Source organism: Pipra filicauda, unplaced genomic scaffold, assembly GCF_003945595.2.
Source record: "Pipra filicauda isolate LSUMZ 115617 unplaced genomic scaffold, ASM394559v2 scaffold285_size1263560_pilon, whole genome shotgun sequence".
In the NCBI taxonomy this organism is placed as follows: domain Eukaryota; kingdom Metazoa; phylum Chordata; class Aves; order Passeriformes; family Pipridae; genus Pipra; species Pipra filicauda.
Genome location: NW_024104404.1, coordinates 533,048 through 560,470, shown reverse-complemented (window position 1 = coordinate 560,470; position 27,423 = coordinate 533,048). Strand labels below are relative to the sequence as shown.

Sequence of the window (27,423 nt, the reverse complement as noted above, 5' to 3'; positions counted from 1 at the left end):
TCACTGCCACCGCCCGCAGGAAGTGACTAGGCGCGCCCGCGGGGAGCCAATCGCAGCGCCGCTTACACCCGGGAGGAGGGCGCGCGCCAATGGCATCGCCGCTTACACCCGGTAGGGGGCCGTCCGCCAATGGCGAGCCGGCTCCGCGCGCTCCCCGCCTGGCTCGGCCAATGGGCGCCAGGGGGGCGGGGCGGGGGCGGGGCCCGAGCCCGCGAACATGGCGAAGACCTACGACTACCTGTTCAAGCTGCTGCTGATCGGGGACTCGGGCGTGGGCAAGACCTGCGCGCTCTTCCGCTTCTCCGAGGACGCCTTCAACGCCACCTTCATCTCCACCATCGGTGAGCCCGAGCACAGGCACTCACGGGCCCGCGGGCCGCCGGCGGCGGGGGTTGGCTGCGGCCGCCGCGGCTCCAAGCCCGGGAGGGGCGGGTTCGCTGAGCCCGGGGAGACTCCGGGAGGGGTCTGTGAGGGGCTGTGCCGCCTGGTCCTGGAACCTCCGCCCGGCCCTGCAACCTCCACCTGGTCCCGCAGCCCCGACCCCGCAGCCCCCCACTGTTCTCCTAGTCTCGCAGCCCCGGCCCGGTCCCGCAGCCCCTGACCCGGCCTCACAGCCCCGGCCCCGCAGTCCCCGGCCCGGCCCCGCCCGGCCCCGCAGCCCCCCGGGATCCAGCACGGGGAGAGCTCTGAGGACGTGAAACTAGAACAGCGAAATCGAAGGGCAGAGCGCTGGTTTGGTCTCCCGGCAGGAGCTGTGAGTGATTTCGTTGCTTCTCCTTTTCAGGTATTGACTTTAAAATTAGGACGATAGAGCTCGATGGCAAGAGAATCAAACTGCAGATCTGGTGAGGCTCCTGTGCCGCGGGGGGTGTCCGGTCACCGGGGCTGTGCGTGGGGACGGTAGTGTGGTGCTTTTATTCCAATTGTGCTGTTCAGTATTTATGGTATCTTAGAAGCTAAAACTCGGTCCTAGTGTGCCTAAAGACTGGTTCGAGTTAAGTTCTTTAACTCTTCGGTGGTGTTATCTCGGGTCGGTGCTGGGGGTGGTGTGTGAGCCCCGTGTCCTGTGTGTTCCAGGGACACGGCCGGGCAGGAGCGATTCCGGACCATCACCACCGCCTACTACAGGGGAGCCATGGTAGGAGCAATCCTGGGATCCGGGCTGGGATAAACCCACCTGGGAGGGTCAGGGCAGCTGGGGCTGAAGTGGGACAGGCACAACTGACCTTCTGTGCCAGGCTGGACCCTCAGCTGTGCTCCTGCTCCTGGCCGTGCTGGGCTGATATGGGGGGGACCTTTCCCCATGTTCCACTCTATAAATACACCTCCTGCACCCCTTATCTCGCTGCCATTAACTGTGAACCAGCTGTGTTAAAAATAGTCCTTGTTGAGTTGCTTGTCTCTGCTACAGATGAGCCTTTAACTCTTGCTGAAACAATCTTTCTCCTTCTGACCTTCAGGGCATCATGTTAGTGTACGACATCACCAATGAAAAGTCTTTTGAAAATATTCGGAACTGGGTCAGGAATATTGAAGAGGTAATTTCTCTACTTGCTGGCTGTTAAAGGTGCTGTTTCCTCCTCTAAAAGTGATTGAAGCTTAATTGCTTCAGAAGTGTTACCTTTCTTGTGCTGGAGGGTGCTCGGAAAATAAATAGGATGGAAATCAGTAACATTTGATGTTCCATCCGTGGGATGGAAGTCGGTAACACGCTGACTTGGCTGACAGTGATTTGTTGTGGGGGCCTGCTGTGTGATTTGTTGTGTTGCCACTGTACTCTTGAGGGCACCCAATGTGATGGTTTCCTGCCACAACAAGCGATCCAAGAGCTGCCGTGGTGCTGGGATGAGGGGTTGGGGGAGCCTGGAAATCTGTAGGAGGTGCTCAGCACCAGCATCTCCACGTTGGGTACTTGAGTGGTGCCTCCTGTGCCTGCCAGTGTTGATGTACAAAAGCCAAGCCCGGTGTCTGCTCTCTCTGTCCCAGCACGCGTCTCCAGACGTCGAAAAAATGATCCTGGGCAACAAATGTGACGCAAACGACAAAAGACAAGTTTCTAGAGAGCAAGGGGAGAAGGTGAGTGCTCTGTGGCTTTGATGGATCTCAGCTTAGGCTTTTCAAAGTCTAAAAACTGCTTTGATTATTGTCAGCGTGGCACCACCGGAGTGGAATGATTAAACGTTCTCCAAGCTGTCACGGCAATACATTTCCCCCCTGGGATGAAAAGCTGAGCCTGTGTTAAGGATTCTTGTTGATTATCTGTCAGGTGCAAGGCAACGAGCTGGATTTTTCTAAGAAAAAGGATGTTAGAGCTTGACATTGAGAAAATGTCTCTTTTTGGCTGGAAGCCACCGAGACCAGGTAGATGGGATGGTGTTTTCTGGTGTTAGTCGAGGCAGGGAAAGTGCATCTGCACTGCAGGTGTTACAAGGTGTCAATGCAAGAAGAAAAATAAAAGAGGAAGGAGCGGGTTAAAATGTGCAGGCTGTAAAAGAGCAGAGCAAAGCTGGTGAGAACAGGCCAGCAGCAGTGAGATTTAGTTCCTAATTGTTGCAAGTTGTTGTGTGTGAGTAAATCCCCAACTCCGGTGACTCGTGGCAGGAGGGGCAGAGCCTGTGCCCGGGGGTGTGTTTGGAGCTGCTCCTGCAATTGTTCAACTCATGTGAAATCTGCTTTTGTTCAGCTCGCTGCAAGCTTTGGGATTAAATTCATGGAGACCAGTGCAAAAGCAAATATAAACATAGAGAATGTAAGTACAGACCCCTTCCTCTGATATTTATTGTCTTATTTGTGCAGACAGACAGCGAGGACAGGCACCTGTCCATTGTTGGGTACAGGGGGTGGGTTGTTAAACACATTTCCCTGCCTTCCATTAAGGTGTTGTTTAACTAAAATTATGCTAATTTATGTAAATGGGACTTGGTGCTTAGGACACCACAGGGGTGTTACAGCAAAGGGCATCAGGGCAGCACAAGGGAAAACTCAGCTCATGTCTTTGTACTCAAGAACAGGATTGATAAAGGACATTTTCCCACTGCACAAACCCTGGGTGGGGCTTTTGGGCTCAAAAAGTGGGTTGTGGATATAGAGAAGTAGCATTAAAACCTGGAGCAGGGGGAGAAAACCTGAAAATTTGATGTTCTTGAGGAGTTTGGTGTATGTAGAAACTCAGCTTATTGCTAAGCAATAAAGTATATTAGAGTTGGAATATATTTGTTATTTAATTTATTTGTTAGGGTACATTTTATTTCCCCTGTAACACTGAACTGTTTGACTTGTCACAGGCGTTTTTCACTCTTGCAAGAGATATCAAAGCAAAAATGGACAAGAAGTTGGTGAGTAACTTATTTTGTCCATGCTGGATTTAAATAGGAAAAAAAAAAAACCAACAACCAACCAAAAGCCACATTGCAAGAACTTTTCACAGTGTATAAAAATTGTATCATGGTCTCTTTCATAAGGGCTCACTGAAATGTTCTAGGAATGTGGTTTTAGTTCTGTCAAGCTGTGCTCTGACCTTGGCTTGTAAACAACTGTCTCTGCATTTCAGGAATTAGCTGAGGTTTTCTAAATATAATTATTTATTTGTTTTATTAAAAGTCACGTGGGGGGTAGAGCAGTTTAATGATACTTCTCACTCTTGCAGTCTGAAAATCATATAAATCATAAAGATAGAGGAGGCAGGGTAGAAGATTTAAACTGTTTCAGAATAGGTGTAGAACTAATGTTTTTGGGTAATCTTTGCAAAAGCATCCTGAGCAATGACTGGGTTATCTTTTTGCAACAAATAAATACATGTTGGTTTGTTCTTTATGAAATATGAAATGAAGCTGATGGGGGTTCCTTCTGCTCTTACTGAGCTTTCCACCCTCATGTGTTCAGACATGAATTGATTGACCTGGGATATTTTGGGTCTTGCTGACCATTCATAAGTTTTTCAGCAAGAGCCAGACGTGCCCTTTAATTTATTATCTTTTAATCTCAACTGTCTTTGTGTTAATATAAAGAAGAAACATAGATGCAGTGTGAGCTATTAAAACCAAAAGCTGCAGATGCAGCTCTAGAAATTTTTGTCGTGCCTGGTTTAAGAGTGAGAAATGAGTGAAGCCTCCTGTTGGTTTTAGGGAAGGTTTTTGGGTACGTCAGGCTTGGCTCAAGAGAACGACCAGATGAAATACGGATGGGAGAAGCTGTGAAGTGTAAATGAGTAACTGAATATTCTTTGCCTCTTCAGGAAGGCAATAGCCCACAAGGCAGCAACCAGGGAGTCAAAATCACACCAGACCAGCAAAAGAAAAGCAGCTTTTTCCGATGTGTTCTTCTGTGAGGGACACGGCCTTAACCTGAGCTGGACTGTGCCTGTGCTGAGTGAGGTTTCCTCTGTCTGTGGACTTAGTGCTCCCAACAAACCTTGTCTGGTCACAACAAACCCTGTGACCATCTGAATAAGAAATGCTTTATTTTGGTAATTGTTTGACTCTTCAATTTTGGAGACGAAACAAGTTTATTTTTGCCAGGTCGCCGCCGGGCGCGTGTGCTGTGTGGCAGAGGGGGAACAGATCCCACGTGGCCCGGGGATGCAGCACCTTTGCTGCCAGACTTCAACCTTTGTGTCCGTAACTCTCGTGTATCCAGTGGAGAAGGATGAAGTTATGATCAAAACAAGACCCAGAAATGCCCATGTGAATAAAGTCCAGGTGTGTGTACATGGTACATGTGCATATCCAGTCTGGAGCTGCACAAGGAACAGTGGCATCAGACCATCCCAGAAATGCCCCCAGGGGAGCAGTGCAGGCTGGGGCTTTCTGAGGAGGTAGGAGGGAGCTTTCTGCAGCTCCACCTCTTTGCTACTGCAGAGAAGCTCCTTTGCCTGTCACTTACTCAGTTGTGTTACTCTTGACAATCCACAAGTACAATTGACGTTTAAAAAAAATCCTCCTCAAAGGAATCTCTATTTTTTTAAAAAGCCAAAGTGCTGTAAATATAATGGATCCTTACCATCAGGAATTTATCCACATTAGACTTGATTGATTAATTAAGTACTCCAGATGTTTAGATGTGTTTGACAGGAGCTGATGGCTGCAGCGAGTCCTGGGCAGGTGATCTGTCATCTGTTCTTGGAGAACCAGGTCAGGGTCAGGCAGGGACACTTACACCAAATTTGTCACCTTACAATGGGCAACTTTTCCACTCTCCAGCTGGGAATGACCCCAGATCTGTCATGAAGTAGTAACTAGTTTGAAGTAGTGACCAGGAACTGCCACACTGCTCCCCGTGGTGTGTTCCCATGCCCACTTGCTCACATATGCAAATAAATGCTGCACATCCCCTTTCCAAACACAGACTTTCCACCTGACCTTGCCTTGCTGGGTGTCCCAGTGCAGATGTCAGGTAGCAACAACCTGTGGCACTGCAAACGACACCAGTCCTCCCAGGAACAGGCTGGGAACTCATTCCCACCAACCCAGCCGTGCCGTGGCCGTGTGTGAAATGCAGGAGCCACGTTCAGCCCCTGCCAGGCCGGGGGCTGCAGCTCTCAGCTCAATTCTCCTGCCTAAAGGAGCCAGGGAGAGCATCTGCTGCTGAGTCTGCTGGGCAGTGATGGTGTGTTTGATCCCAGCAAACTCCCAGCTGTGTCCTGCAGCTCACTGGCACTGTAACGTGCTTCGTTTACATTGACAACTGCACTTAAGGGTAGAACTGAAGTTGATTTTAAAGTTGTTGAATTTACTCACCGGTTTTGTTTTCTTCCAAGTTTGTGGTGGTAATCTCTGGCCTCAGAGTAGCACTGGTAAGTGTTACTGTAGTTAAAGATCTATCATAATTACAGATCTGTTCATAATTAACATTATAAATCTGCAGCCTGCTACTGGGTTCAGCAGGAATGCTGCCTGTTCCTCTGAAATGGAAAAAGGATATTTCACTGTGTACGTTACTGGTTTATAAAAATGCATTTTAGATTCTACCAACCTTTTTTTAATAGCAGATTACAACAAGCTCTGTCATGATTAAAGCTTTCCTCTAACCAGAACCTTATGAGGGTTTGGTTTTTTTGTTTACTTGTGGCTTTTTAGCAGCAGGACTTGGTGATTGTGCACCGTAGTGGATTTACACCCAGATGTATTTGTAGGATAAAATCACTGAAGCCTCACTGAAGAGGCTTCCACTGTGGTTCAGAGTGTAGTTAACCCAGAGCTGTAGCTTGGACGAGCAGCATCTCTGTCTTGAGATAAGGATGGTTTTAAAGAGAGAGTTTGTGCTTCAAGAAATGATTGAGGCAGAAGTGGGGAGGTGATAAGGCATGGTCTGAGTGCTGTTTTCCTCCACAAAACTGATCAGTGTCATGATTTGCTTCTGGCTCAGCAGTAACTGTGGATTGTCTCACATCCATATTCTGCTTTATACAGCCAGATGTTGAGCCAGACTTATTTTTCAAGGTGACTGGAAAAATAAGTGGTTTATCTAACTTGACACCACAGGTCTGCCTGTGGACAGTATCAATAACTCATCTCGAGCTGGGGAAAGCAAACCATGTTCATTTACAAGTGGGTAAAACTTGAAGGATGGAATTGTGATTTTTTTCCCTCATTTTCTAAATCTCAAGTTACTCTTTTGCATTCAGAACTCTTTGTGAATACCTTCTGTTTGAACTTACGCTGGTTGTTGCACATGTTTATGTACCTGATTAGAGTGTGATTTCCTTTGAAATGGTTGGTTTTACTCAATGAACAAGTACATTTTTGCCTGATCTCAGGAAGTTTCATGCAGTTACTGTGACTACAGCCATCACTATCCTTCTGGGTATGCAGGCTCTACCCAGGCATTAAGTCTGTGTAAGCAATATGAAACCTAAAATGCAAATGTAAGAGAGGAAAAGGTTAAAGACACTGCACTGCACCTGTGCTTGGCTCTGTGTCACTAAATACAGGCATCAAATCTTGGAGAAGTACGATATCTAGTTGATGTTTCCATCACATCATTCAGTTACTGTGTTTATTAAGTATGAGTGTTATGGAAAACACAAGTATCAGAGAGGTACTGGGGAAATACATTCAGTAATGTATCTAAGCTTTCTTTAACTAAGGAGGAAAAAATATCTGAAATTGGGTACAAAATCTGTAAAACTGAGGAATTTAGGTAGATCTGCAAAACCAACTGTGCACACTACACGTTCTCAGTGTCTGAATACCATTAAAATGTCAGGTAATGGATTAACAATTGGTTTGTAGAGAAACAAGCCCATTTTTGAGCACGTTCTCAAATTCCCTTACTTTAATGAGTATCATGGAATTCTGTGGTTGCCCTTATTTTCCAGGCTGGTTGCAATATTTGGGATGGTCCTCACCCTTTTGGGTGCAGAGCTGTCAGTGGGTCAGTAACTGGTGGAACTGCTGTCCTAACACTGATTTAACACCCATGTTGTGTGTGTCCTGTGCTGATGGGCACAGCTCATGTTCCCTGACATCAGAGCCTTATGCCAGCGTCAGAATTCCAGCCTCAGATTTATAAATCCTATGGATTATTGTAAGTCTCTTTACTGCTGCTGAAAATTCTTTGGTCTCTCCTTTCATGTGAGATGCTGATCGTCCCCCTGACGATTGCTGAGGGGTTGTTGTGGGGGTGTCTCTGGCTCAAAGCTGCCCTGATTTTGTGTTTTCTTGGACTTGTTTGTGCCAGGGGAGGAAGGAACAAACTGTGTGAGGATGGGCTCCTTTGTTCTAGAAGTTATAGGGCTGAGGGAAGAATGATGACTTGTGTCTTCAGTTCTAGTTGAAACTAAAGATCTGCTCGGTGGAATGTGGATGGGAGCTGCAGTCTGAGTGTTCCAGGCTGCCTCGTTCCCTGGCCCATCTCTCACTGAGCCCTGGAGTTTCTGTGGTTGATAAAGTTTAGCAGCTGGAAAGAGCAGCTTTCCAGCCTTTCTGCAGGAACCGTGTGCTCTGCCTGGAGCGTGAGCTGGGACTTACGACTTCCTTTTGAAGGGAACTTAATGCATCCCAAAAATCTGTAAAAAGAACTGTAAATTGTGTTTTTAGAATGACCACTTTTGGCTGCCACCCTTCCCACGTTACAACTGCTTTCTTAAACACTTCCCGTTGATTTTCATGTTTGTATTAAAACTGTTGTTTATTACAGGATGTCTGTTTTTACTCTGTTGTACAGGACCCTGAGCACTGCATAAATAAACTTCTTATGAAAAGAGAATTTTACAAACTTAGTTTGTCAGTTCTGTTTGTCATTTGTGCATATGGAGTCTGGTGTGGAGAACAGGGGATTTCTGAAATTAGAGAAGAGGGACAGAATTTGGGGAAGGGTTTCTTGTCCTCAAAGTATGCTGACTTTCTCATTATAAATCCTGCACTCTGGAGAAAACTTCTGCAAATTGATTAATTGGAGCATTTATTAAGACTCTAAATGATCAGAGGAGTTGCTTACACAGTTTTGATTAATCACAGTGTTTTGGAAACTATTCTCAGGTGGTTTTTTTCCTGGTTAAGGCATTTTCTTGGGAATTTTTCGAAGCTATACAAGCTCCTTTACTACCTGGTGGTATCTGAACTTTAAAAGAATACTTCCCATCTCACTGTCCAGGCCAGGTTTGCTCCAGCTGAAGGGGGAATAGACATTTTGTTAAATTCCAGGGAAATCTTGATGCAGAACTTAATTAATTGATCCTTTAAGAGAGGTAAACAAGAACAGTTTTCTGACTGGTTCAGTTACCACAAGTTGTCCTCTTTGCCCCTCTCGTTCTGTGCTCTTATGGTTGGTAATCTTGGGTGAAGTGATAGTTTTTTAAGGTTCCAGAAGTGCTTCCATCCATGTTTCACTGGATTCAGATCCTGATGTGAAATGTGCTGTTAACAAGAGGAAGCCACGATCACTTATGTGTCACTCTGCAAAGGATTAACTCAATTAATTCTAGGGCTGTACTATAATTGGAAACTTTATTTCATGAAGCACTTGCAAGGACTGGGTACATTAAATAAATGCAAGATTTGAGTGCTGCTTTGTGTAAGATGTGCATCAGAACCACATTAACACCCTGTCAGGCACCGAGTGAGCAAATCTCATGGACCTACCAGTGCAGCCTGAGTGCTAATATTAACTTTTTAAGTTACAAGGACTTTTTGTTGTGTAAAAAGTACATCTGGAGGTTCAAAAGTAAGTCAAGGAGCCTCCAGGCTTTTTTTCAAGCATCTCTTTTCCCAGTCTTTGCAGCTCTACTAGAACCTGCCAGGGAAGAGTGGTTATCTATGAAGGCTGAGGAAACATAAAATACACACTTCAGAGGCTTTTGACAGAGAAACTGAGAGCGATTTTGTGTCAGAAATGAAAAGCAAATGTTACCTGAGGAAATCTGGGGCTCGTATGATCATGTGCTGAAAGTCTTCCAAGGACAGTTTGCCATCATTGTCCACATCAGCCTCGTAAATCACCTTCTCACAAACAAGGCTGACTTCTTCTGGGGTCAGCTCATTTCGGGTTAATTTGTTAACAGTTTTCTCTAGGTCTGATTTGCATATGTAATCATCGTTGTTAAAATCTGACAAAGGAGACAAAAATTAATTTGAAGTGACAGAATTTCAGCATTTTTACGTGGTTGGCTGCCAAGACCCAACAGGAGGGTTTTGTTCCCAGGATGTGATGGATTTATATCAGCAGAACTCAGATCAGAAAGGAAGTTACCTCCGTGTGCTTGTAAAAAAATCAGTTACAAAATAAAAGCCTAATCATTTCTCCTTATCATATATAAGAGTAACAACTGTAAATAGTTTAGTGGCTAAACATAGTGTAGCCATAATTAAATCAGTCCAGCAAGATTTTGTTTCTTTGATATATGGTTTGTCTTTAGCTGGTCATAAAGAAAATAACTGCAAATAGTCCCTTAAAAGAATTAAATCTTTAAATTTGTCCTTGGAGAAAAAAGCCTGCACTGTTATTCCCCGTCTCTCCCTCCCAAATCCACCCTACAGATTTATGGGCAGCCAAATCCCTTGTGCTGCACTTTTCCAAGCAGCTCTTCAGACAGAAATATTTCTTAAATGTTTATCAGCTCTTGAAAACCGCAGATAATTTCAGGCTGTAAATTTTGTAGTAAATCCTGATCCCAAGTAAATAAGAGACAAAAGGATAAAGAAAACCAAAAGTTTTTAGTAGAGAGAGAACAAACACTGAGATGGAATTAAAAGAAATGCTAACTAGAAATCATTATAATGAAGATTTTGCATCCCTGCATGAAGCTGCAGGATTTCCCCAATGTTTACTTTTTATGCACGTCTCACTCACCATAAATTTTAAAAGCATAATAAGCTTTCAAGTCTCTGGGAGCCATTTCACTTAGCACTGAAAACATGTCCAGAAAATTATCCAAAGTCATGTTGCCGTCCCCGTGCTCCGAGAACACCTCTGCAATCCGCTGCCGGAACGGGTTGTCCTGGGAAACAGAGGAGCAAGGGAAGGTCATCCTTACCAGCATTGATTTCAGTGCAGATGAGGCAGCTGGAGCGAGATTGTTTTTGTTGAAACCTCTTTTTGGCAAATTCTCCCCTTTCTGCCATTCTGTTCGTGTCAGAGGCAGCCGCAGCTGCGGCCGCTTTAAACTTTGTGCGGTTTCAGGGTGTTTTCTGGGAATCACTGGAAGCTTCCAGAAAGACTTCTGCCGTCAGTAACCCAAATTTATTTGTATGTCAGGCTCCCAGCAATTAGTCCTGGATGAATTATTAAAATAGGGCAGATTAAACTGCAGTGTGTCACTCGAGTCGTGTGCCTGGCTCGTACCTTGAGCTCTGGCATGCTGGCAATGAGCTCGTAGGGCAGTGTCACAGCTGGTTTGTCTGTGTAGTCGAGGGGAACGAGCTGAGGGGCCAGATCTCGGTACCTGTAAAACAGCCTGAGGCAGAAAGAAAGGCTTGTTTGGTGAATGAGTCCTTTAGACCTCTGAGAACAAGGTGTTTGCCTCTTCCACCTCACTTTTCACTCTTTTCCTCCATTACCAGATGGAGATCGGTCACTAAGTAACATATATGTTATATATATATCACAGAATATTCTGAGCTGGAAGGGACCCACAGGGATCATGGAGTCCATCTCTTTATATATAACAAGTATATCTATAATATATCACAGAATCATTATGTTGGTGGTGGAAGAACCAGTATTGAGAGCAACATGGTGTAACTGGTGAAAAATACAAAGCTTCATTATGGAACAATGAGGTGAAAATGCTTACACAGCTCATGCAGCCAAACCCCTTCACACCTGTATCCAAACCCACATTTAACAGTGTCAGGTTTATTCTACAGAGGTGTTCAGGCACGTGGAGTCACTGGGATGTGTGTTCATGATAACAAGGCACCAGACCTTCAGCCTGAAGGTCCACCTGATTTGTTTCCAAACACACAAATGCTGGTGGCAAGGCAGAAGGGATCTGTTTGCACGGTGTGGCCAAAAAACAACGGGCTGAAACCGGAGCGTGAAAAATTCGGTTTAAACGTCAGAATAAAACCTAAAGTCGTGGGCAGGGAGAGAGATCTGGGATCCCCCCTAACAGGATTTTACCCATCCAAAGTATCTTCCTGTTCTTCCACGGAACTCAGGTTCAAGAGACAGAAAATGTGCGTCAGGATTGGAATGTATTGACCACTTTTTCAGCGTGTCTTTGCTTTCTTCTTGCGCTAGAGAAAGGATCCCATTCCCAGCTGTTACCAACAAAACAATGGGAGAGAATTTTAAAAGGGATCCTTATCAATAATAAATGTCTTAATTCATGACATAGTTATGGTTCTGGCCTCTGTTTCCTATGGGGAAAGGGGACAGATACAGATTCCAGTTTTTACAGAACCATTCCTGTTTTATATCCTGTCTAAAATCCATACGCAGATGTCAGGGTTCTGAAGTTCTGCACAAAACTGTCCCCTGTGCTCTGCCCTTCAGAGAAACTGCCAAAAAACACGTGTGGTGGCATCTTGAGAGCAGAGAAATGGAACAATTCCCTTTCTGTTCACACACCCAAGGGTCAGGGAGGGCAAACAGAGCTTCAGTATTGTGTATGTTACTGCCTGGGTGAGTATTTCTTACAAGAGGAGAAGTTCAGGTTTTCAGTGAAGCCTCTCAGTCCCACTCCTCATCTTGTCTTTATCAGAACCTCTGGCCAGAGATTAAATGGAGAGTTCAATGAGGCACATGAAGGGGGGAAATGCACTTTGAAGCAGCAGTGTAATTATTTATAAGCAGACATGAAGAAAACTTGACACAATCATTAAGGATTTATGAAAATCAGGCCAAGTATTCCAAAGGATAACAGTATATTTTGAAGCATCTGTCATAAAACAATGTGAAACATGGATGTTGCTGGCAAAGTATCCACTAAATATAAGTTGTTACATTTATTTCTGATAAAGAGGGACTGGTGCATAAATACAAAATTCAGAATTCTGTCTCAGTTTAGGATAGATAACACAGAGTTTGTACATTAAAAAAAAATGAAAATACTAAGATTGCCCAAAGGTATCACTTTAAAAACAATTTTAAAATAGATTTATGCAAATTTAAAATATCTCACCCTATATGTAGCCTGCCTTTATAGCAATCTATGTCCTTTACCCACAAAATGCACACAGAATACTCACCTCAGGATTTCTTTCCTTGTGAAAAATGTGCAGTCCTGTGAAACAAGAAAAGATAAAACATGTAATGAGTTTTTAGCATGCATTGGCCCAAACTTTTCCTGTGCAGTGACTTAGATGAAGTTATATTGTAAAATACGTAACTAAGCATTAAAGCTCTCTTTTTGGCATATAATGAGAAGTATTTCATAACTGTTCTTCTTGAGATAAAGATCAAACTATATCACTAAAATCTGTGGTGTAATTCAGTACTTCTACTTATTAATTTTTAAAAGAGATTGTTAAAAAAAAACCACCTTTACCATTATTCAGCGTTGTGTTCAAACAGCCATTTAGTTTGGTTTATACCTGATATGCATCCAGTTGCTCTTGAGTGAAAATGGTTTGCTTATTGCCCATTTCGAGCTCGGAATGGCGACTTTTTTCCCATCCTTCTTTCCTCAAAGGCACCTTTATAGGTCGTCTGGATATTCGGTTATTAAAAGCTGCAACAATGAGGTTCAGGTACAGCAGAGGATCAGGTAACCAACTTCCACAGGCTGCAAAGTATCATAACAGGAGCATTTCATCAAATCTTTAGTCTGGCTGCTTGAGGCTCTCATCCAGCAGCACTCACCTGTCTCCTGTGAGCACCACAAAGACTCGGGTTACAGCATTTAGCAAAACAACTAATAGCTGCTCATTAGTGCCTTTGAGCAGCAGGTATTCTTGTATCCTGCTTTTTCATGCCTTCAGATACGGCAAATTAACTGAAAAGCGTTAGTAGTATTTTCCTTCTTTGAGAATTAACACCGAATGCTGGAGATTTGGTAACCACTCCTTCTTTTCCTTCCCATTCTTCGCAGAATAATTAAGGTTGGAAAAGCCCTCTAAGATCAGAGTCCAACCACTAACCCAGCACTGCCAAGGTTACCACTAACCCATGTCCCCAAGTGCCACAGCCAAGTTTTATGGACACTTCCAGGGATGGTGACTCCACCAGTGCCCCGGGCAGCCTGTGCCGGTGTTTTCCCTTCGTGCACATTGTGTGCTAATGCTAGTTTGTACTGCAGGTAGTATCCATAAATTATTTACACACGGAAGTTCAGAGTTAGTCCCTTTCCAAGTACAGCCCCTCTATTATTAGGATTATTTAGTAATTTCCGTACAAATTACGTAACCCCAGTGAACTTCTCCACATTCTCAAAGGATGGGTCTGCACCTGGGCAGGGTCTTTTTGACCTATAAGTGTGATTTTAATATTATAACGAAGATAGTTCAGCTCTAGGATACACAGACCTTAAGTCTTTTGCCAAGTTAGCCATGTATTCATAGACATCCATCACCATCTTGATTTACTACATCCTTAAATCTTGTTAGTTCCCAGATGTCCTTGACTAAGGGATGCTCCTGCTGCCCGTTGCACTCATTAGGTCTCCTCCCTTGCTGATCAGGCTTAAAAGTACATAAAGAGCGTACACCAAAAAACATCCTGACTTTAAGAGAATCTTGACATATTCCACATATTGCGACAGTCCCGCCCCGGTTCCCCTCACGGAGGGTCGGACGAGGCTCATTCTATCCCGGTTTCCCTCACTGAGAGGGCGGACAGGGCTCGTTCCCGGTTCCCCTCACGGAGGGAGCGCACGGGGCTCGTTCCCCGTTCCCCTCACGGAGGGGCAGAAGGGGCTTATTCCCGGTTCCCCTCACGGAGGGGCAGAAGGGGCTTATTCCCGGTTCCTCTCACGGAGGGAGCTCACGGGGCTCGTTCCCCGTTCCCCTCACGGAGGGAGCGTACGGGGCTCGCTGCCAGTTCCCCTCACGGAGGGAGCTCACAGGGCTCGTTGCCCGTTCCCGGTTCCACTCACGGAGGGAGCGCACGGGGCTCATTGCCCGTTGTCGGTTCCCCTCACGGAGGGAGCGCACGGGGCTCGCTGCCGGTTCCCCTCTCCCCGGCCGCGCCGTTGCGGCGGTGCCGGCAGAGGGCGCGGGCGCGGCCGTTCCGCCATGGCGGATTACGAGGCGGTGCAGCGCGGGCCGCTGCGGCTGAAGGGCAGCGGGGGGGCCCTGGGGGCCGGCAAACGGTGAGGGGGGACCGGGGGAGACCCGGGGGGACAGGGGGGAACCGGGGGCGGTGAGGGGGGACCGGAGGGACAGGCGGACACCCACCCCCGGGGCCGGGCGCTGACCGGACTGTGCCCGCAGGAAGAAGAAGAAGGCGAAGGAAAAGGCCCAGATCCTGGAGCACATCGTGAGCAGCAAGAAGCAGGAGGAGGAGAAGAAGCGCGGGCTGGACAAGCGGACCCCGGCGCAGGTGGCCTACGAGAAGATGCAGGAGAAGCGGGTAAGGCTTTAAAAACCACCCCCGTCACCCCTCGGGTGCGGCCGCTGAGGGGCCCCGAGTGCTCGGAGTAACCGGCCCCTGTGTGTCTCCCGCAGCAAATGGAGCGGATCCTGAAAAAAGCCTCGAAAACCCACAAGCAGAGAGTGGAGGTGAGCGAAATCACCCCGAGTCCCTCGGAGCGTGCTTATTATTGTTGGGCTGGAGGAACTGTTTCACCTTGTGAAGCACAGGCAGGGGGTCTTGTGGTTCGACTTGGTGATGTCAGCACCAAATGTTAAAACGTTTTCTTTCTCTTTTCCTCCCCCAGGACTTCAATAGGCACTTGGATACTCTGACTGAGCATTACGACATTCCCAAAGTCAGCTGGACTAAGTGACTGGGCTGCTTGTCACGGGCTCTGGAGCAGGAGTTGTGTTTTGTTTGTATCAAGCAAGGGTTGCCATGTAAATGTGTGTGTTCTCCATATTGTCTAATATATCTTCTGAGCGTTTTATGACTTTGTCCTGTCTTATTTTATAGCTTTGCTTGTTAAAGCCAAATGTCCAGCAAAGGCTCCTCTTGGCTGAGGAGCCAAGTTTATGTGGGTGCAGAGGGCTGGTTTTTTAGTGTTTAAAATGAGATTAAGGCCAAAATAATTGCTGCAAACCAGCTGGAAAATGTTCCTTTATTTGTTCTCCTTTTTGGAAGCGAAGAGTCTGACAGTCTCATGTTTAAGTTTCTTTTGTAAGTTATGGGAATTGTAAAATTCCTTTCTATTAAGTTCTTTCAGAGGTGATGTTGCAATTTTCTTAAGGAAGGATGTTCTTTCATGTTTGATCTTTGTATACTTTTAAACCTAATCAACAAGAGGGGAGATTTAATCCAGGGAAGAGAGGGCAGCCAACAAGTTCTCAGTGATGTCCAAGTTTTGATAGTTGGGGTGCTGGATTTGTGGAACACACCGAGCACCCAAGCTTGGCAACTTTGGAATATATAATCAGTGTCTCTCTTGAGTGTTGCACACGAGGTAACAAATATGATTTTGTGGACAACAGTATTTCTATTCAGACTTCTTTCAGAGATGAGGGGTCTGCTGCAACTTGTAACTTTGATATAACTTATTAAAGCACTGGTTTCATCCTTTTTTTTTTTTTTTGGTGCTGATTTACATATAAAATCGGGGCGAATTTTGTGTGAAGTTCTGGAAGGGCCATGCCTGCCTTTACAATTCTCACCTCCTGTGAGGGACGACACATACCTCGACATTCAAAATCCTGTCGCTCCTCTTCAATTGGAATATTGGAATAATCAGAATATTGGGATAATCGGAATATTGTTTTTAACCCGAATTTGGTCCCTCTTGTTGAGCCAGGGGAGCTCAGTGTGGTTCCCACCTCAGCCTGGACAGACCCTCGTTCCTTTCCGGGGTCTGTGCCAGCACTATGGGGGAAAACACCTCACCCCGCTGTGCCAGCGCTACCGGACCATTCATTCCCAGCGGGAAAAAAAATGGGGAAAACATTCTGGGACTATTTAACAGGCCTGCTGTGATTACGATGTCCTTCCGCGGCCGCGGTGCTCCGCGTGTATCTCTGCGCGGAGGCGCGGCCTGTCCCGGGCGGTGACGTCACTTCCGTCGTAACTTCCGGGGGAAGCGGAAGCGGAAGGGAAGGGGAGCGGGCGGGACGCGGCCCGGGCGGGCTCGGGGCGATGTCGGCCAGCGCCGTGTATGTGCTGGACCTCAAGGGGAAGGTGAGGCCGGGCCGCGGGGGCTCTGCGGGGCCGGGGGGGAGCGGTGCCCCCGGGACCCTCCGCTCTGAGGGCGCCGCGCGGTGCCCGAAGGGCTGCGGGGGCCGCTCTCCCCTCCCCGGCACCGCCGCGCTGCCACCCCCGGGTGTCCCGAGGTGCCACCACCGCGGGACAGGGCACTCGTGGCCTGTGTCCCCTCGCGATGCTGAGTGAGGCAGCGCGGCCCGCGGTTATTAATCTCTGCCTCAGAGGAGCTCCATGTTTTCCTCTCTTCAAATCATTGTTGGGGCGCGAGCAGCGATAAGGAATAACCGTGGGAAGAGTTAATGCGCGACTTCGCAGTGAAATATTGGTGTTTGCGTCCTAATCAGCAAAAGTATTTTGGTGGCGTGATTTGCGTCTATAAGTGCAGAGAGACTCGAGGGAAGCTCGTGAGTGATTTTAGAGAGGCCTTGTGTGTTTTTCTTGCGTGCTAACACCCTTATAAAAGAGAAAAAACCCAAGGTGTTCTCTCCGTAGGTTCTGATCTGTCGGAATTACCGCGGAGATGTGGACATGTCAGAGGTGGAGCATTTTATGCCGATCCTTATGGAAAAGGAGGAGGAGGGGACGCTTTCCCCTATCCTAGCACACGGAGGAGTTCGTTTCATGTGGATTAAACACAACAACCTGTATCGTATCCTTTGAGCTGCTGAAAGAAAGGCCAAGGGCTGCTCTTATTTTCTCTAGTGACAAAGTGCAAGTTGGAGAATGGCTGAAGTCACATAAGATGAAAAAAAATCTGGTTATCTAATAAAGTTGGTTAAATAAAATAGGTTGTACTAAATAAAGTTGATGTATGCTTTACATAATGTAATGTGCACCTGCAGTATAAGGTGTTTATATTAATTTTACTCTAATAAGCTCTTTACAAAAAGGTATTTCTGTTAATTTTACTCTAATAAATTATTTCCTGGAGGTTTATTTTCCCATCTCCTTAGATCAGAGGTGCTGTTAAATAATTAACTCTTAGTTTTTCTGGCCAACTCTAATTGCCTAAAGACTTTTTTAAATGCACTTAGTAATCCTTTTTTTTTTTTGAATGCACTTTTCCTGAACATCCTTTATCAGTTGTTGCAACATCTAAGAAGAATGCATGTGTATCACTGGTGTTTTCATTTTTATATAAAGTAGTTCAGGTGAGTATGAAATTTTGGAAGTAACCTCTGCCTTCAGTTCAGTCTGAATCTGACCTCAGATAGAAGTGCAAAGAGCTTTTGCATTTTTAAAGAACTCTGACAATAGCATTTTTACTTTATATTTGATTATTTTGTAGAACTATCTCCCTAACCACTAAAAAAGGCACTGATATTTTGTAGCTGAGTAGGCAAAGGATGGGGCAAAGTGCTGTAAGTAGTTGCACAAGACCTGAGCACCCAGAGGAGAATTGTGAATTGGTGCATGAGTAGTGGTGCCTCACAATAGAGCCTGTGTTCGGTTCATCTCTAACCTGCTGTGAAAAATATTTCCTCCAGAATAAATATTTTTCATCACAGAGTTCCTCCTGGGATTGTTTCTCTCTTGAGTTTTAAGTGAGGTGGGTTCCCTGATGCTGTTTGTGGAGTATGGGGTTTGGTTTGGAGCTTTCTAAAATGATAATTTCGGATGCAGGAATACATTCTGTGTGTGCTCTGCTTGCTCAGTTCATGTTCTTCTTCTCCCCCTCCCTCCTGTTGTTCTGTTTCAGGTTTTTTCTGAATATTTCAAGGAGTTGGAAGAAGAGAGCATTAGGGATAATTTTGTTATTATTTATGAGTTGTTAGATGAGCTTATGGATTTTGGGTATCCACAAACCACTGATAGTAAAATTTTACAAGAGTAAGTACCATTCTGCATCACAGTGACAAAGCCCTCGGAGAGTTTTGAGCATTCTTCTGTGGGCAAACAAATGTTTGGCTTGTTCTAAGTATCAAAAAAAGATTAATTTTCGTTTTTTTCATGCCAACCCTGTGGCTGGTGAAGGTACATCACTCAGGAAGGTCACAAACTTGAAACCGGAGCCCCACGCCCGCCTGCCACTGTTACAAACGCTGTGTCATGGAGATCAGAAGGCATAAAATACAGGAAAAACGAGGTGTTCCTGGATGTCATAGAGTCTGTTAACCTTTTGGTGGGTACCTCGAACTTGAACTCTTAATGAGAATTGTAGTGGGAAGTTTTATAAAGAGCTTTTTGTATGAAAGTCTGCAATGAAGGGTCAGACTGACTGTGGCTGGTGTGCTGTGCCACTCAAAGCAGCATCAGTCATTAAGATTAAGTAGTCTCAGGGACATCCAGTACAAATAATCCTTTAATTGTTTGTACTGATGATTTTTGAATATGTCTTTTCCTTCTGTGTGCCATCACTTCCCTGATCTAATTCTGCTGTGCTGGATTAATTCCTCAGGAGAAACACATCCACGAAAACCCCGGGGCGTGGGGATGGGGTGGGAGTGTTGCTTGATGTCCCAGCATGCCACATCAGAGCAGTCTTACCTTTCCGTGCCTCTTTGCTCAGGTGAGTGCCAACGGGAACGTGTTACGGAGCGAGATCGTCGGCTCCATCAAGATGCGGGTGTTCCTGTCGGGAATGCCGGAGCTGCGCCTGGGGCTCAACGACAAAGTCCTCTTTGACAACACGGGCCGTGAGTGTCCTGGTGGTGGTGCTGTGATAATCATGAGGGGTGGGATCTGGAGCCTGAGGCCTGGGGATAGCAAGGAAATCACAGAATCGTTAAGGTTGGAAAAGCCCTCTGAAATTAAGTCCAACCATTAACCAACACCGCCAGTAAACCGTGTCCCCAAGTGCCACATCCACGTGGCTTTTAAATCCCTCCAGGGATGGTGATTCCACCGCCTCCCTGGGCAGCCCCTTTCAATGCCTGACCAACCTTCCAGTGAAGAAATTCTTCCTGATGTCCAGCCTGAACCTCCCCTGGCACAATTTGAGGCTGTTTCCTCTCATCCTGCCTCTTGTTCCCTGGGAGCAGAGCCTCACTTCCCCTGGCTCCCGCCTCCTGTCAGGGAGTTGCAGAGCCAGAAGGTCCCCCCTGAGCCTCATTTTCTCCAGGCTGAGCCCCCCCAGCTCCTTCAGCTGCTCCTGGTGCTCCAACCCCTTCCCCAGCTCCATTCCCTTCTCTGGACATGCTCCAGCCCCTCAAAGTCATTCTTGTCATGAGGGGCCCAGAACTGGACACGGGATTCGAGGTGTCTCAGCAGTGCCCAGCACAGGGGGACAATCCCTTCCCTATTCCTAGAAAGTGTTGGCTAGAAGGGAGGACTGTCAGCAGGCAGCAGCTTTGCTCTGGTGAGACTTGGGCCACAGTTTGTGCAGGACCTTGACCTGTGGTGTTTTCTGCCAGGTGGGAAAAGTAAATCAGTAGAACTGGAAGACGTGAAGTTCCACCAGTGCGTTCGTCTCTCCCGCTTCGAGAACGACAGGACCATCTCCTTCATCCCCCCTGACGGGGAGTTCGAGCTCATGTCCTATCGTCTGAACACCCACGTGAGTCTGGATGTTGGCTTTTTTAAGGGAGAGTGCTTTAAATTGTAACCACAATGGCTTTCCCTTAATTTTATTTTATTTTTTTTTTCAAATCTCGGCCAGTACAAGAGTTTTTAAGTCAGCTGTTAATAGTTTGCTCTTTTTGGAGGAAGAAGGAGTAAAGAAGTAACTTGGCAATAAGTCTCTGTATTTTCAACTACTATTCAGTAGTTTTTAAATACTCTTGACTTTTTTATGTTTTCTAAATACTCTGTTTTTTTCATCTAACTACATAATGAAATGTCAGTGTAACCATTCATTGTGCTTTACAACAGAATTTATCACTTAGTTTTATCAGTGTGTCAGTCCCAGTGATAAGGATGCCTTTCCCTTCAGAAAAGGAAAATCTCAATCTACAGAGGGTCTATAAGATGCTATAAACGTCGAGTTATTTTTTTATTTTAAGGGCAATGCTTTGAATTAGAGTTATTTTTAAGTCTTAGAGGGATTTTTAGGGCTTTTTAGAGCTTCATACTGGGGACTGAGCTGCTGTAGTTCAGTCCATGGTATGTTAAACTATCAAGTATTTTCCTATGCAAGTGTTTGTTATTAGGGGTTAATGTGAGCCACACATTTTTAAGCTTATAATTCTTGTAGCATTTGCTCATTGGTGTATCAATACTTGCTCATTTGTACAATTATTTCTTTTAAATTAAACCACGACTTTTTGTCATTTTGGACACCACAGGCTCTGTTTTCTGTGGAGTTCACATGTTGAGTGTAACTTTATGAAGCAACATTTTAGTGACTGTTTCAGGTGAAACCCAGAGCTGTGAAGTGTTTTTTTTCCCCCATCAGGTAAAACCCCTGATCTGGATCGAGTCTGTGATTGAGAAACATTCCCACAGCCGCATCGAGTACATGATCAAGGTCAGACATCCTTCAGTAATTATGGCCAATTTCAGTCTTCTTTCATTTATTTTCAAAGCTTGACCAGCAACATGTGCATTTCTGTACAAGTGTTAAGTATTTCTGTGGGGCTTGGATCTCTTTGAACACTTAATTTTAACTTACAGTCTGTGTCGTGGTTCTCAGGATGCAGGTTGGGGTGGAGGGGAGCTCTGTGTCTCACAGCTGAACCCACCAGCATCATGGAAATACTTAGAGCCTGCTTTTTTGATTATATTTTTTTCCTTCATTAGGCAAAAAGTCAATTTAAACGTAGATCAACTGCCAACAACGTGGAGATTCACATCCCAGTTCCAAACGACGCCGACTCGCCAAAGTTTAAAACCACTGTTGGAAGTGTCAAATGGGTTCCAGAGAACAGTGAGATTGTCTGGTCCATTAAATCTTTTCCAGTGAGTGTTCTTTTTACTCTTATCACCCAACAGTGTAATAATTACTTCCCATCAGTATTTCACTGATGTTCAGACTCTGCCTAAAGCAAATTCTGACAGTGTCGGACGAGCAGTAGTGGCCTCTTCCTCTCTCTCCATGGATGAAGGGTTGGAATTTGGTGTAATACATGTTGTTTATATTTGTTTCACTGGGATGTTTTTTCAGAACCAGATTAGAGAGCAGATTTTTTAGTGATGCCTGTGGATGGTGTAATCTTTGGCCTGGCTTTAGCAGCAGCTGTTTGAGTTTTGTCAGGCTCTGCTTCTTGGGTGGTTCCACAAGCATGAGCTCTCTCCACTGCTGGTGATGTGAGAGTGCAGCTGTGTGTCACCATTTAATCTGAATTCTTGAGTATGAGGCTGGAAGAAAAGGAATTGTGCCTCAGGCTGGCTCTGCAACTTTAAAAACAAAAAGCATTTTTAAAATAAAAACACATGTCACTCTGAAACCCTGGAGAAGAGCTGGAATGAATAGTGGAGTTCAGCAGTTTGACATTAATAAAACCTCTTGTATCATTGCAAGTTCTTTTTCAATTTATTTTGTTTCAAGAAAAAAAAAATCTGTCCCTTTTGGGTAGGGTGGAAAAGAATACCTGATGAGAGCTCACTTTGGACTTCCAAGTGTTGAAGCTGAAGACAAGGAAGGAAAACCTCCCATTAGTGTCAAGTTTGAGATTCCCTATTTCACCACTTCAGGGATCCAGGTTAGTAGTTGAAAATGGAAATAATGATAAATTCACATGCTGGGTTCTAACACACGAGCTGTTTCTCATCTTCTAGATGTGAAATAATGATAAATTCACATGCTGGGTTCTAACACACGAGCTGTTTCTCATCTTCTAGATGTGACTCTTCTTCAAGTTTTACCCACAAAACACATTTTTGACTGAAAAAGTGTGGTTGTTTTGTTTCTTTTTTTGCTAAATGCTGTTTTAAACCAACATGGGGGAGTTTATATCTTACAGATCTTTCTTTCCAGGTTCGTTACTTGAAGATAATTGAGAAAAGTGGCTACCAGGCCCTGCCATGGGTCAGGTACATCACCCAGAATGGAGGTAAGAGAAGGGAGTGTTTTATTTCTCCAGAATACACCTACAAATTGAAACTCATATTCTTGGGTATGAAACTACCTGCACACAGTAGATGAAGATATGCTGCTTTTTCTAGACCCCTTTTTTGGTGTCTTAATGAAAGACTGAAAGAGACCCAATAGGATATAAAACAGTAATGCTGTTCAAGTTATTTTCTAATTAGGCTGGAATTTGGTGAGATAAATTTGAAAACACACACATTCACAATATGCTCGCACACAGATTCTGCCAGCTTTCAAATGTATCAGACACTGGCTAATAAAATATACTAGATTTTTAGCAAGTAAAAGTGGTGGGGTTTGGTTTGGTTCTTTTACTGGTTGCTAATTTTTTTTGTTGTTCTGGTTTGTGGTTTTTTGGTGAGTGGGTTGGAGGGTTTTTTTTGTTTGTTTTATTGTTGTTTTTCTAGTTTGGTTTTTTTTCTGGCATTTAAACATGACTGCCCACAATTACCTTTAACCCTTCAGAGCTCATTCTCATGGCCATTCTAAGCAAAGATCTGGGTTTATTTTGTAGAGTAATTGAATCCCAGAATGGTTTGGGTTGGAAGGGAACTTAAAGCCCATCCAGTGCCACCCCCTGCCATGGGCAGGGACATCTCCCACTATCCCAGGTTGCTCCAACCTGGCCTTGGACACTTCCAGGGATGGAGCAGCCACAGCTTCTCTGGGCAACCTGTGCCAGGGCCCCCCCTTCCTCCCAGGGAGGAATTCCTTCCCTCAGATCTAATCCAAACCTGCCCCTCTTCACCTTAAGGCCATTCCCCCTCTCAGTGTTTTATTGATATTTATATTTTCTTGTATTAAGAAACATTAATATATATTAATATACCAATGCATTTTATCCCAATTTGCTGCTCTGCTTTCCTACTTTTAATGAGACAAATGACTAAAAGTGGTTTTTTGTTGGGTTTTTTTTTTTCCCTTCACAGACTACCAGCTCCGAACACAGTAAAACACCTCACAGGCACCACAGCCAACAAAACTTCAGGCCAAGAATTCCTTTTGCAGAAGCTTCTGTGGTCCTGAGAGCTGTGAATGTTGTTGCCAAGGGTCTCGTTTCTGCAATCTTGGATTGGCAGGAGAAAAGATTGGAAATTTTATTGTTTTCAATAATGTGTTTGAGCTTTTGAACCATTAGTATTGATTGTGTGAGTATTTATTTCGTTCTTAGGACATGCTGATCTTGCTGCTAAATGCTAATTAACTTTAGGAGTAGCAGTTACCTTGAGGAGCCAGGAATCCAGAAAGAACCTTGAGAATGTCTTGTCGATGCCTTGTCCATTACAGTCACAGAGTATTTGTATTTTAGGATCTCTAAAGATATTGGCAGAGTTGTGCTACAAATTAGGGAGGTGATTGTGCAATTAAATGACTGCTGAACACTTAGTTGTATTTAGCCCAAGGTATTTATTTTTTTTCTGGGCATTTGGGTGCCTTAACTCATTCAAAGCTCTGTTAACTTATAAAAGAAAATTACAGAATATGAGTTGAAATTATCTGAAGTCAAAAAAATGCTATTTGCTGGTTTTGCATGGTTTCAAAGGAATTAGTCTGAGGGAACAGCTTGAAGTGAAGGGTTTGGAAACAAAAATAGGGGTTTGCGAAAGTCTGAGTGAAGTGAGTACAGGAGGAAATGTCTGTGGGAAGGTCTCTGTGGAAGCAGGGGGATTGCTGGCTCCAGTCAGGGAAATGCAGATGGAAAAGTTCCCACCCTGGGACACCCCCAGGGCTTGGAAACCCTCTGCCAACTGACCAGTATTTGCTCTTTTTGTTTCTGTTCATTAACACAAGTTCCAAACTGTGATGTGTAGGCATAAAGCCTGGGACTAACTGTTAAAAGACCAAAACGATTTTAGAGGTGATGAATTTTGGAGGGAAGATTGGAGGTTTATTATTATTTTTCCAGATCATAGTAATATACTCCAACCTCTTCCTGCAAATTGTTGTTTATGAAGAGGCTAATAAAAACACAGTTGCCATCTTTCTTCCAGCTTGCCTTTGTGTTAATTTAGGGCAAATACTTCCCCTTTTTGCTATAGTTTGCTAGAATTGTTAAACTTTATTTGCCCTAAGGGGAAATGCTTTCTTTCTCAGTCTTTTCTGTGTGTAAACAGCTGTTACTGTAACTTCCCAGCAGAATGAATAACAGTTCACAATGTTATTCTTACAGGTATTATTATTTTTTTTTTACATGCCAGTTCATTTTTTTTTTCAGAGAAGCTACAATTGGCATGGCTGTACATAGTTATGTGGATTATATTTTTTTTTCTAGGAGAATTGTGACGGTTATCAGTATTTTCTTTACACAATTTTTAGGATGTTCTGGTTTGAATTTAGTGCTCCTGACAGATGCTAAACTTAAACCATCAAAAGCTAAATGTCTGTGTCTGCAGATGTGATGTGATAACACTGAGTGCAAAGTTCTCCACTGGGGGGGAGAGTCCAGGAGTGTCCACAAAGAGTGAGAAAGTGTTTCAGTCACTGTCCTCACTGAACCCTTGTAGGCTGTAAATAGATATATCTGTGCATACAATTAGCAAAAAATCAGCCAAATTCCCCTGAGCTGCAGCTGCTGGGACATCACAGAGCATCTGCCTCAGGAAATCTGATATCTGATGGTGCCTGACAACAACCAGACACCTGATTTTAGGGTGTGGGCAGGTGTATTCTGGAGTAAGGTTACTGTATTTGTCACCCAGCAAGCTTGATGTTGAAACCAAATCATCTTCTTCAAGCTTCTGGTTCCACTACTCATTTTCATTTGAACAGTTAAGCTTATGGCTGAACTTTAAACATTTTTATATTAAAACTGTAACTAGTTGACAAATCACTTTCTGCTGACTTTATCCTTCAAAGTGTTTGCTTTAATTATGCCTGTAAAATGTGACTCTTCAGAGCTTTGTTTTCCTCTTGAAGGTTGGATCTTGTGGACCAGAACCATGTTTGCTCATATTTTGTTGCAATTTGACTCTGTTTTGATGGTGGGGCATCAGCTGTACTTGTCCAGAAAGTAATAAAGGGCAGAAAGGCCTCTTTGAATCACTTGGCTTGCTCTTTTTTTCTGTTTGATCTACACTAGTGCAGCCTCTAAATCTTAGAGTACCCCCAGTTGTTCTAAAGCAGGACCTGGATGAGTAGAACAGGACTTTATAAAAACTGCAAGTATTGATATTCCTGATTTGTTCACCAAATACTGACAGAATCTTTGCTTTTCTATTGTTCTCTGCAAAGTTCACCCAGGTACCACAAAATTGATGATCAGAAGGCAAAATAACCCCCCTCATCATCCATTCATTGTCAAAGTGTGGGTCCCTGTGTCCCCAGAAAGGCAGAAACAAGGAGATGGGCTGTGGCTCCTGCACTTGCTCTCATTCAAGGAGGAGGGAAGGTTTGGATTAGATGTTGGGAAGAAATTCCTCCCTGGGAGGGTGGGGAGGCCCTGGCACAGGTTGCCCAGAGCAGCTGTGGCTGCCCCATCCCTGGAAGTGTCCAAGGCCAGGTTGGAGCAACCTGGGCTAGTGGGAGGTGTCCTTTCCCATGGCAGGGGGTGGCACTGGATGGGCTTTAAGATCCTTCCAACCCAAACCATTCTATGATTCTAGGAGTAACTTTCCCCCCCCCCCCAAAGTTCTGTCCTTGCAGCAACTGCTGAATCTTTTTCTCGGTGGTCTGACGTGGAAAAATGGAAATGTGCTGGTTTGCCAGCATGTTACAGGTAAGTGCCAATGTAGAAGACTTTTAAAGACAACTTGCATAATTCAGAGTATCTCCTGTGTGTTTCCAGCTTGCTCTGGTTTCCCAGAGTGCTGACTCAGGATTTTTGGGAGCAGAAAACATTCCTCTCTCCCTCCCCGGGCAGACCTGTCGTCTCATTACGCAGGATTTAATTACTCATTGATTAGATAATTGTCCCTCCAGGTGCGTCAGCGCCGCTCCCCGGCGGAGTAGCTTTACTTCCCGCGGTAGTGCGGGTGTGTAGCTGCTCCCTGGGCTTGCTTAGAATGAGAGGTGGCCCCAAAGCACCGCCGTGGTGCCCCTGCCCTGGCTGCCAGTAGATGGCATTCCCAGCACGCTGCTTCCCAGCGAGGAGCAGGACGAGCAGCACGAACGGTATGTACCCAACGCGCCTCGATTTGGAAGGCACAGCTATTTTAGTCACCCCTGAGTGCGTTAAAAACCTCCCCAAACCTGTAATTAATTTATTTTTATTTTCTTTTTCTTTTTTTTTTTTTAGCTTTATGCGGTGTGATTTTTTGGAGTTGAGTAACTTTTCTCTATTTCGACAGGTTTTAACACTCTTATTTCTTTTTCTCTCCTGTGGCTGATACTGGTCATCCTGTGGAGTGGAGCACCGAGGGAAGGGCTGAGCCACTGCAGCACCACAGGAGCAGCTTCTCGGGGTTGGGCATCAGTGTTGCACATCACTGGGTCACAAATTCAGGCTCAGCTGGTGGTCTGAAAGCTCCTGTGGGATATAATATAAAAGAAAGAGGAACTTTTCCCCACACACCCTTGATCCCCTCTAGAGAAAACTGGTTTTGTCTCAGTAGAACCTGCCTCCCAATCACATTAAATGGGTGCGTTACAAAATCTTTGGTTCAGCTGGAAGAGTCTCTCACTCGGTGTTTTTTAGCATCTTCCACCTCTTCCTTCTTGCCATCCTTGCATACCTGAACGCTGTTTCCAGTGCTTACATGTGCCTCCCAACTCTAATCTGAGCTGGTTTTGTCCACAAAACATTCTTACACACG

The 27,423-nt window shown here is 45.0% G+C and overlaps 4 protein-coding genes across 10 annotated transcripts; 3 read left to right on the top strand and 1 right to left on the bottom strand.

The window, feature by feature from the left end:
- Positions 1-196: 196 nt before the first annotated feature.
- Positions 197-8,214, top strand: RAB8A (RAB8A, member RAS oncogene family). The gene is made up of 8 exons (XM_027724453.2): positions 197-341; positions 785-845; positions 1,078-1,138; positions 1,461-1,538; positions 1,987-2,076; positions 2,684-2,749; positions 3,285-3,335; positions 4,235-8,214. The coding sequence occupies exons 1-8, from the start codon at positions 218-220 to the stop codon at positions 4,325-4,327; spliced, it is 624 nt and encodes a 207-aa protein (XP_027580254.1). The 5' UTR covers positions 197-217; the 3' UTR covers positions 4,328-8,214.
- Positions 8,109-15,025, bottom strand: CIB3 (calcium and integrin binding family member 3). 6 transcript variants are annotated; one of them, XM_039382826.1, is made up of 8 exons: positions 14,775-15,025; positions 13,905-14,060; positions 12,975-13,165; positions 12,630-12,664; positions 10,780-10,891; positions 10,288-10,435; positions 9,349-9,544; positions 8,109-8,855 (listed from the first exon to the last, which is right to left on the bottom strand). In XM_039382826.1, the coding sequence occupies exons 3-8, from the start codon at positions 13,023-13,025 to the stop codon at positions 8,834-8,836; spliced, it is 564 nt and encodes a 187-aa protein (XP_039238760.1). In that variant the 5' UTR covers positions 13,026-13,165; positions 13,905-14,060; positions 14,775-15,025; the 3' UTR covers positions 8,109-8,833. The 6 variants fall into 6 exon arrangements, with proteins under 6 accessions (XP_039238760.1, XP_027580257.1, XP_039238761.1 ...); XM_027724456.2 differs by lacking the exon at positions 14,775-15,025 and having other exon boundaries at positions 13,905-14,684; XM_039382827.1 differs by lacking the exon at positions 14,775-15,025 and having other exon boundaries at positions 12,923-13,111; positions 13,905-14,684.
- On the top strand, positions 14,504-16,071 carry FAM32A (family with sequence similarity 32 member A). The gene is made up of 4 exons (XM_027724462.2): positions 14,504-14,689; positions 14,811-14,949; positions 15,045-15,098; positions 15,257-16,071. Exons 1-4 carry the CDS (start codon positions 14,613-14,615, stop codon positions 15,323-15,325), a joined length of 339 nt encoding a protein of 112 aa, XP_027580263.1. The 5' UTR covers positions 14,504-14,612; the 3' UTR covers positions 15,326-16,071.
- Positions 16,072-16,578: 507 nt separating this feature from the next.
- Positions 16,579-25,715, top strand: AP1M1 (adaptor related protein complex 1 subunit mu 1). 2 transcript variants are annotated; one of them, XM_027724540.2, is made up of 12 exons: positions 16,579-16,680; positions 17,197-17,353; positions 17,788-17,855; positions 18,404-18,534; positions 18,679-18,826; positions 19,214-19,340; positions 20,058-20,200; positions 21,038-21,109; positions 21,382-21,540; positions 22,158-22,283; positions 22,559-22,634; positions 23,602-25,715. In XM_027724540.2, exons 1-12 carry the CDS (start codon positions 16,639-16,641, stop codon positions 23,622-23,624), a joined length of 1,272 nt encoding a protein of 423 aa, XP_027580341.1. In that variant the 5' UTR covers positions 16,579-16,638; the 3' UTR covers positions 23,625-25,715. The 2 variants fall into 2 exon arrangements, with proteins under 2 accessions (XP_027580341.1, XP_039238772.1); XM_039382838.1 differs by lacking the exon at positions 16,579-16,680 and adding an exon at positions 16,989-17,108.
- Positions 25,716-27,423: the final 1,708 nt, after the last annotated feature.

Bases quoted from the DNA above. Each gene is read 5' to 3' on its own strand.
- AP1M1 (XM_039382838.1), top strand. From the start codon at position 17,004: ATGCGCGACTTCGCAGTGAAATATTGGTGTTTGCGTCCTAATCAGCAA. The intron at 17,109-17,196 runs GTGAGTGATTTT...TTCTCTCCGTAG, and splicing joins GAGAGACTCGAGGGAAGCTC to GTTCTGATCTGTCGGAATTA. The intron at 20,201-21,037 runs GTGAGTCTGGAT...TTCCCCCATCAG, and splicing joins CCTATCGTCTGAACACCCAC to GTAAAACCCCTGATCTGGAT.
- FAM32A (XM_027724462.2), top strand. From the start codon at position 14,613: ATGGCGGATTACGAGGCGGTGCAGCGCGGGCCGCTGCGGCTGAAGGGC. The intron at 14,690-14,810 runs GTGAGGGGGGAC...CTGTGCCCGCAG, and splicing joins GCCCTGGGGGCCGGCAAACG to GAAGAAGAAGAAGGCGAAGG. The intron at 15,099-15,256 runs GTGAGCGAAATC...TTCCTCCCCCAG, and splicing joins CCCACAAGCAGAGAGTGGAG to GACTTCAATAGGCACTTGGA.
- RAB8A (XM_027724453.2), top strand. From the start codon at position 218: ATGGCGAAGACCTACGACTACCTGTTCAAGCTGCTGCTGATCGGGGAC. The intron at 1,539-1,986 runs GTAATTTCTCTA...TCTCTGTCCCAG, and splicing joins GGGTCAGGAATATTGAAGAG to CACGCGTCTCCAGACGTCGA. The intron at 2,750-3,284 runs GTAAGTACAGAC...GACTTGTCACAG, and splicing joins CAAATATAAACATAGAGAAT to GCGTTTTTCACTCTTGCAAG.
- CIB3 (XM_039382826.1), bottom strand. From the start codon at position 13,025: ATGGGCAATAAGCAAACCATTTTCACTCAAGAGCAACTGGATGCATAT. The intron at 10,892-12,629 runs GTGAGTATTCTG...TTTCTGCCTCAG, and splicing joins ACAAGGAAAGAAATCCTGAG to GCTGTTTTACAGGTACCGAG. The intron at 9,545-10,287 runs GTGAGTGAGACG...CTCCTTTGTCAG, and splicing joins TTATGCTTTTAAAATTTATG to ATTTTAACAACGATGATTAC.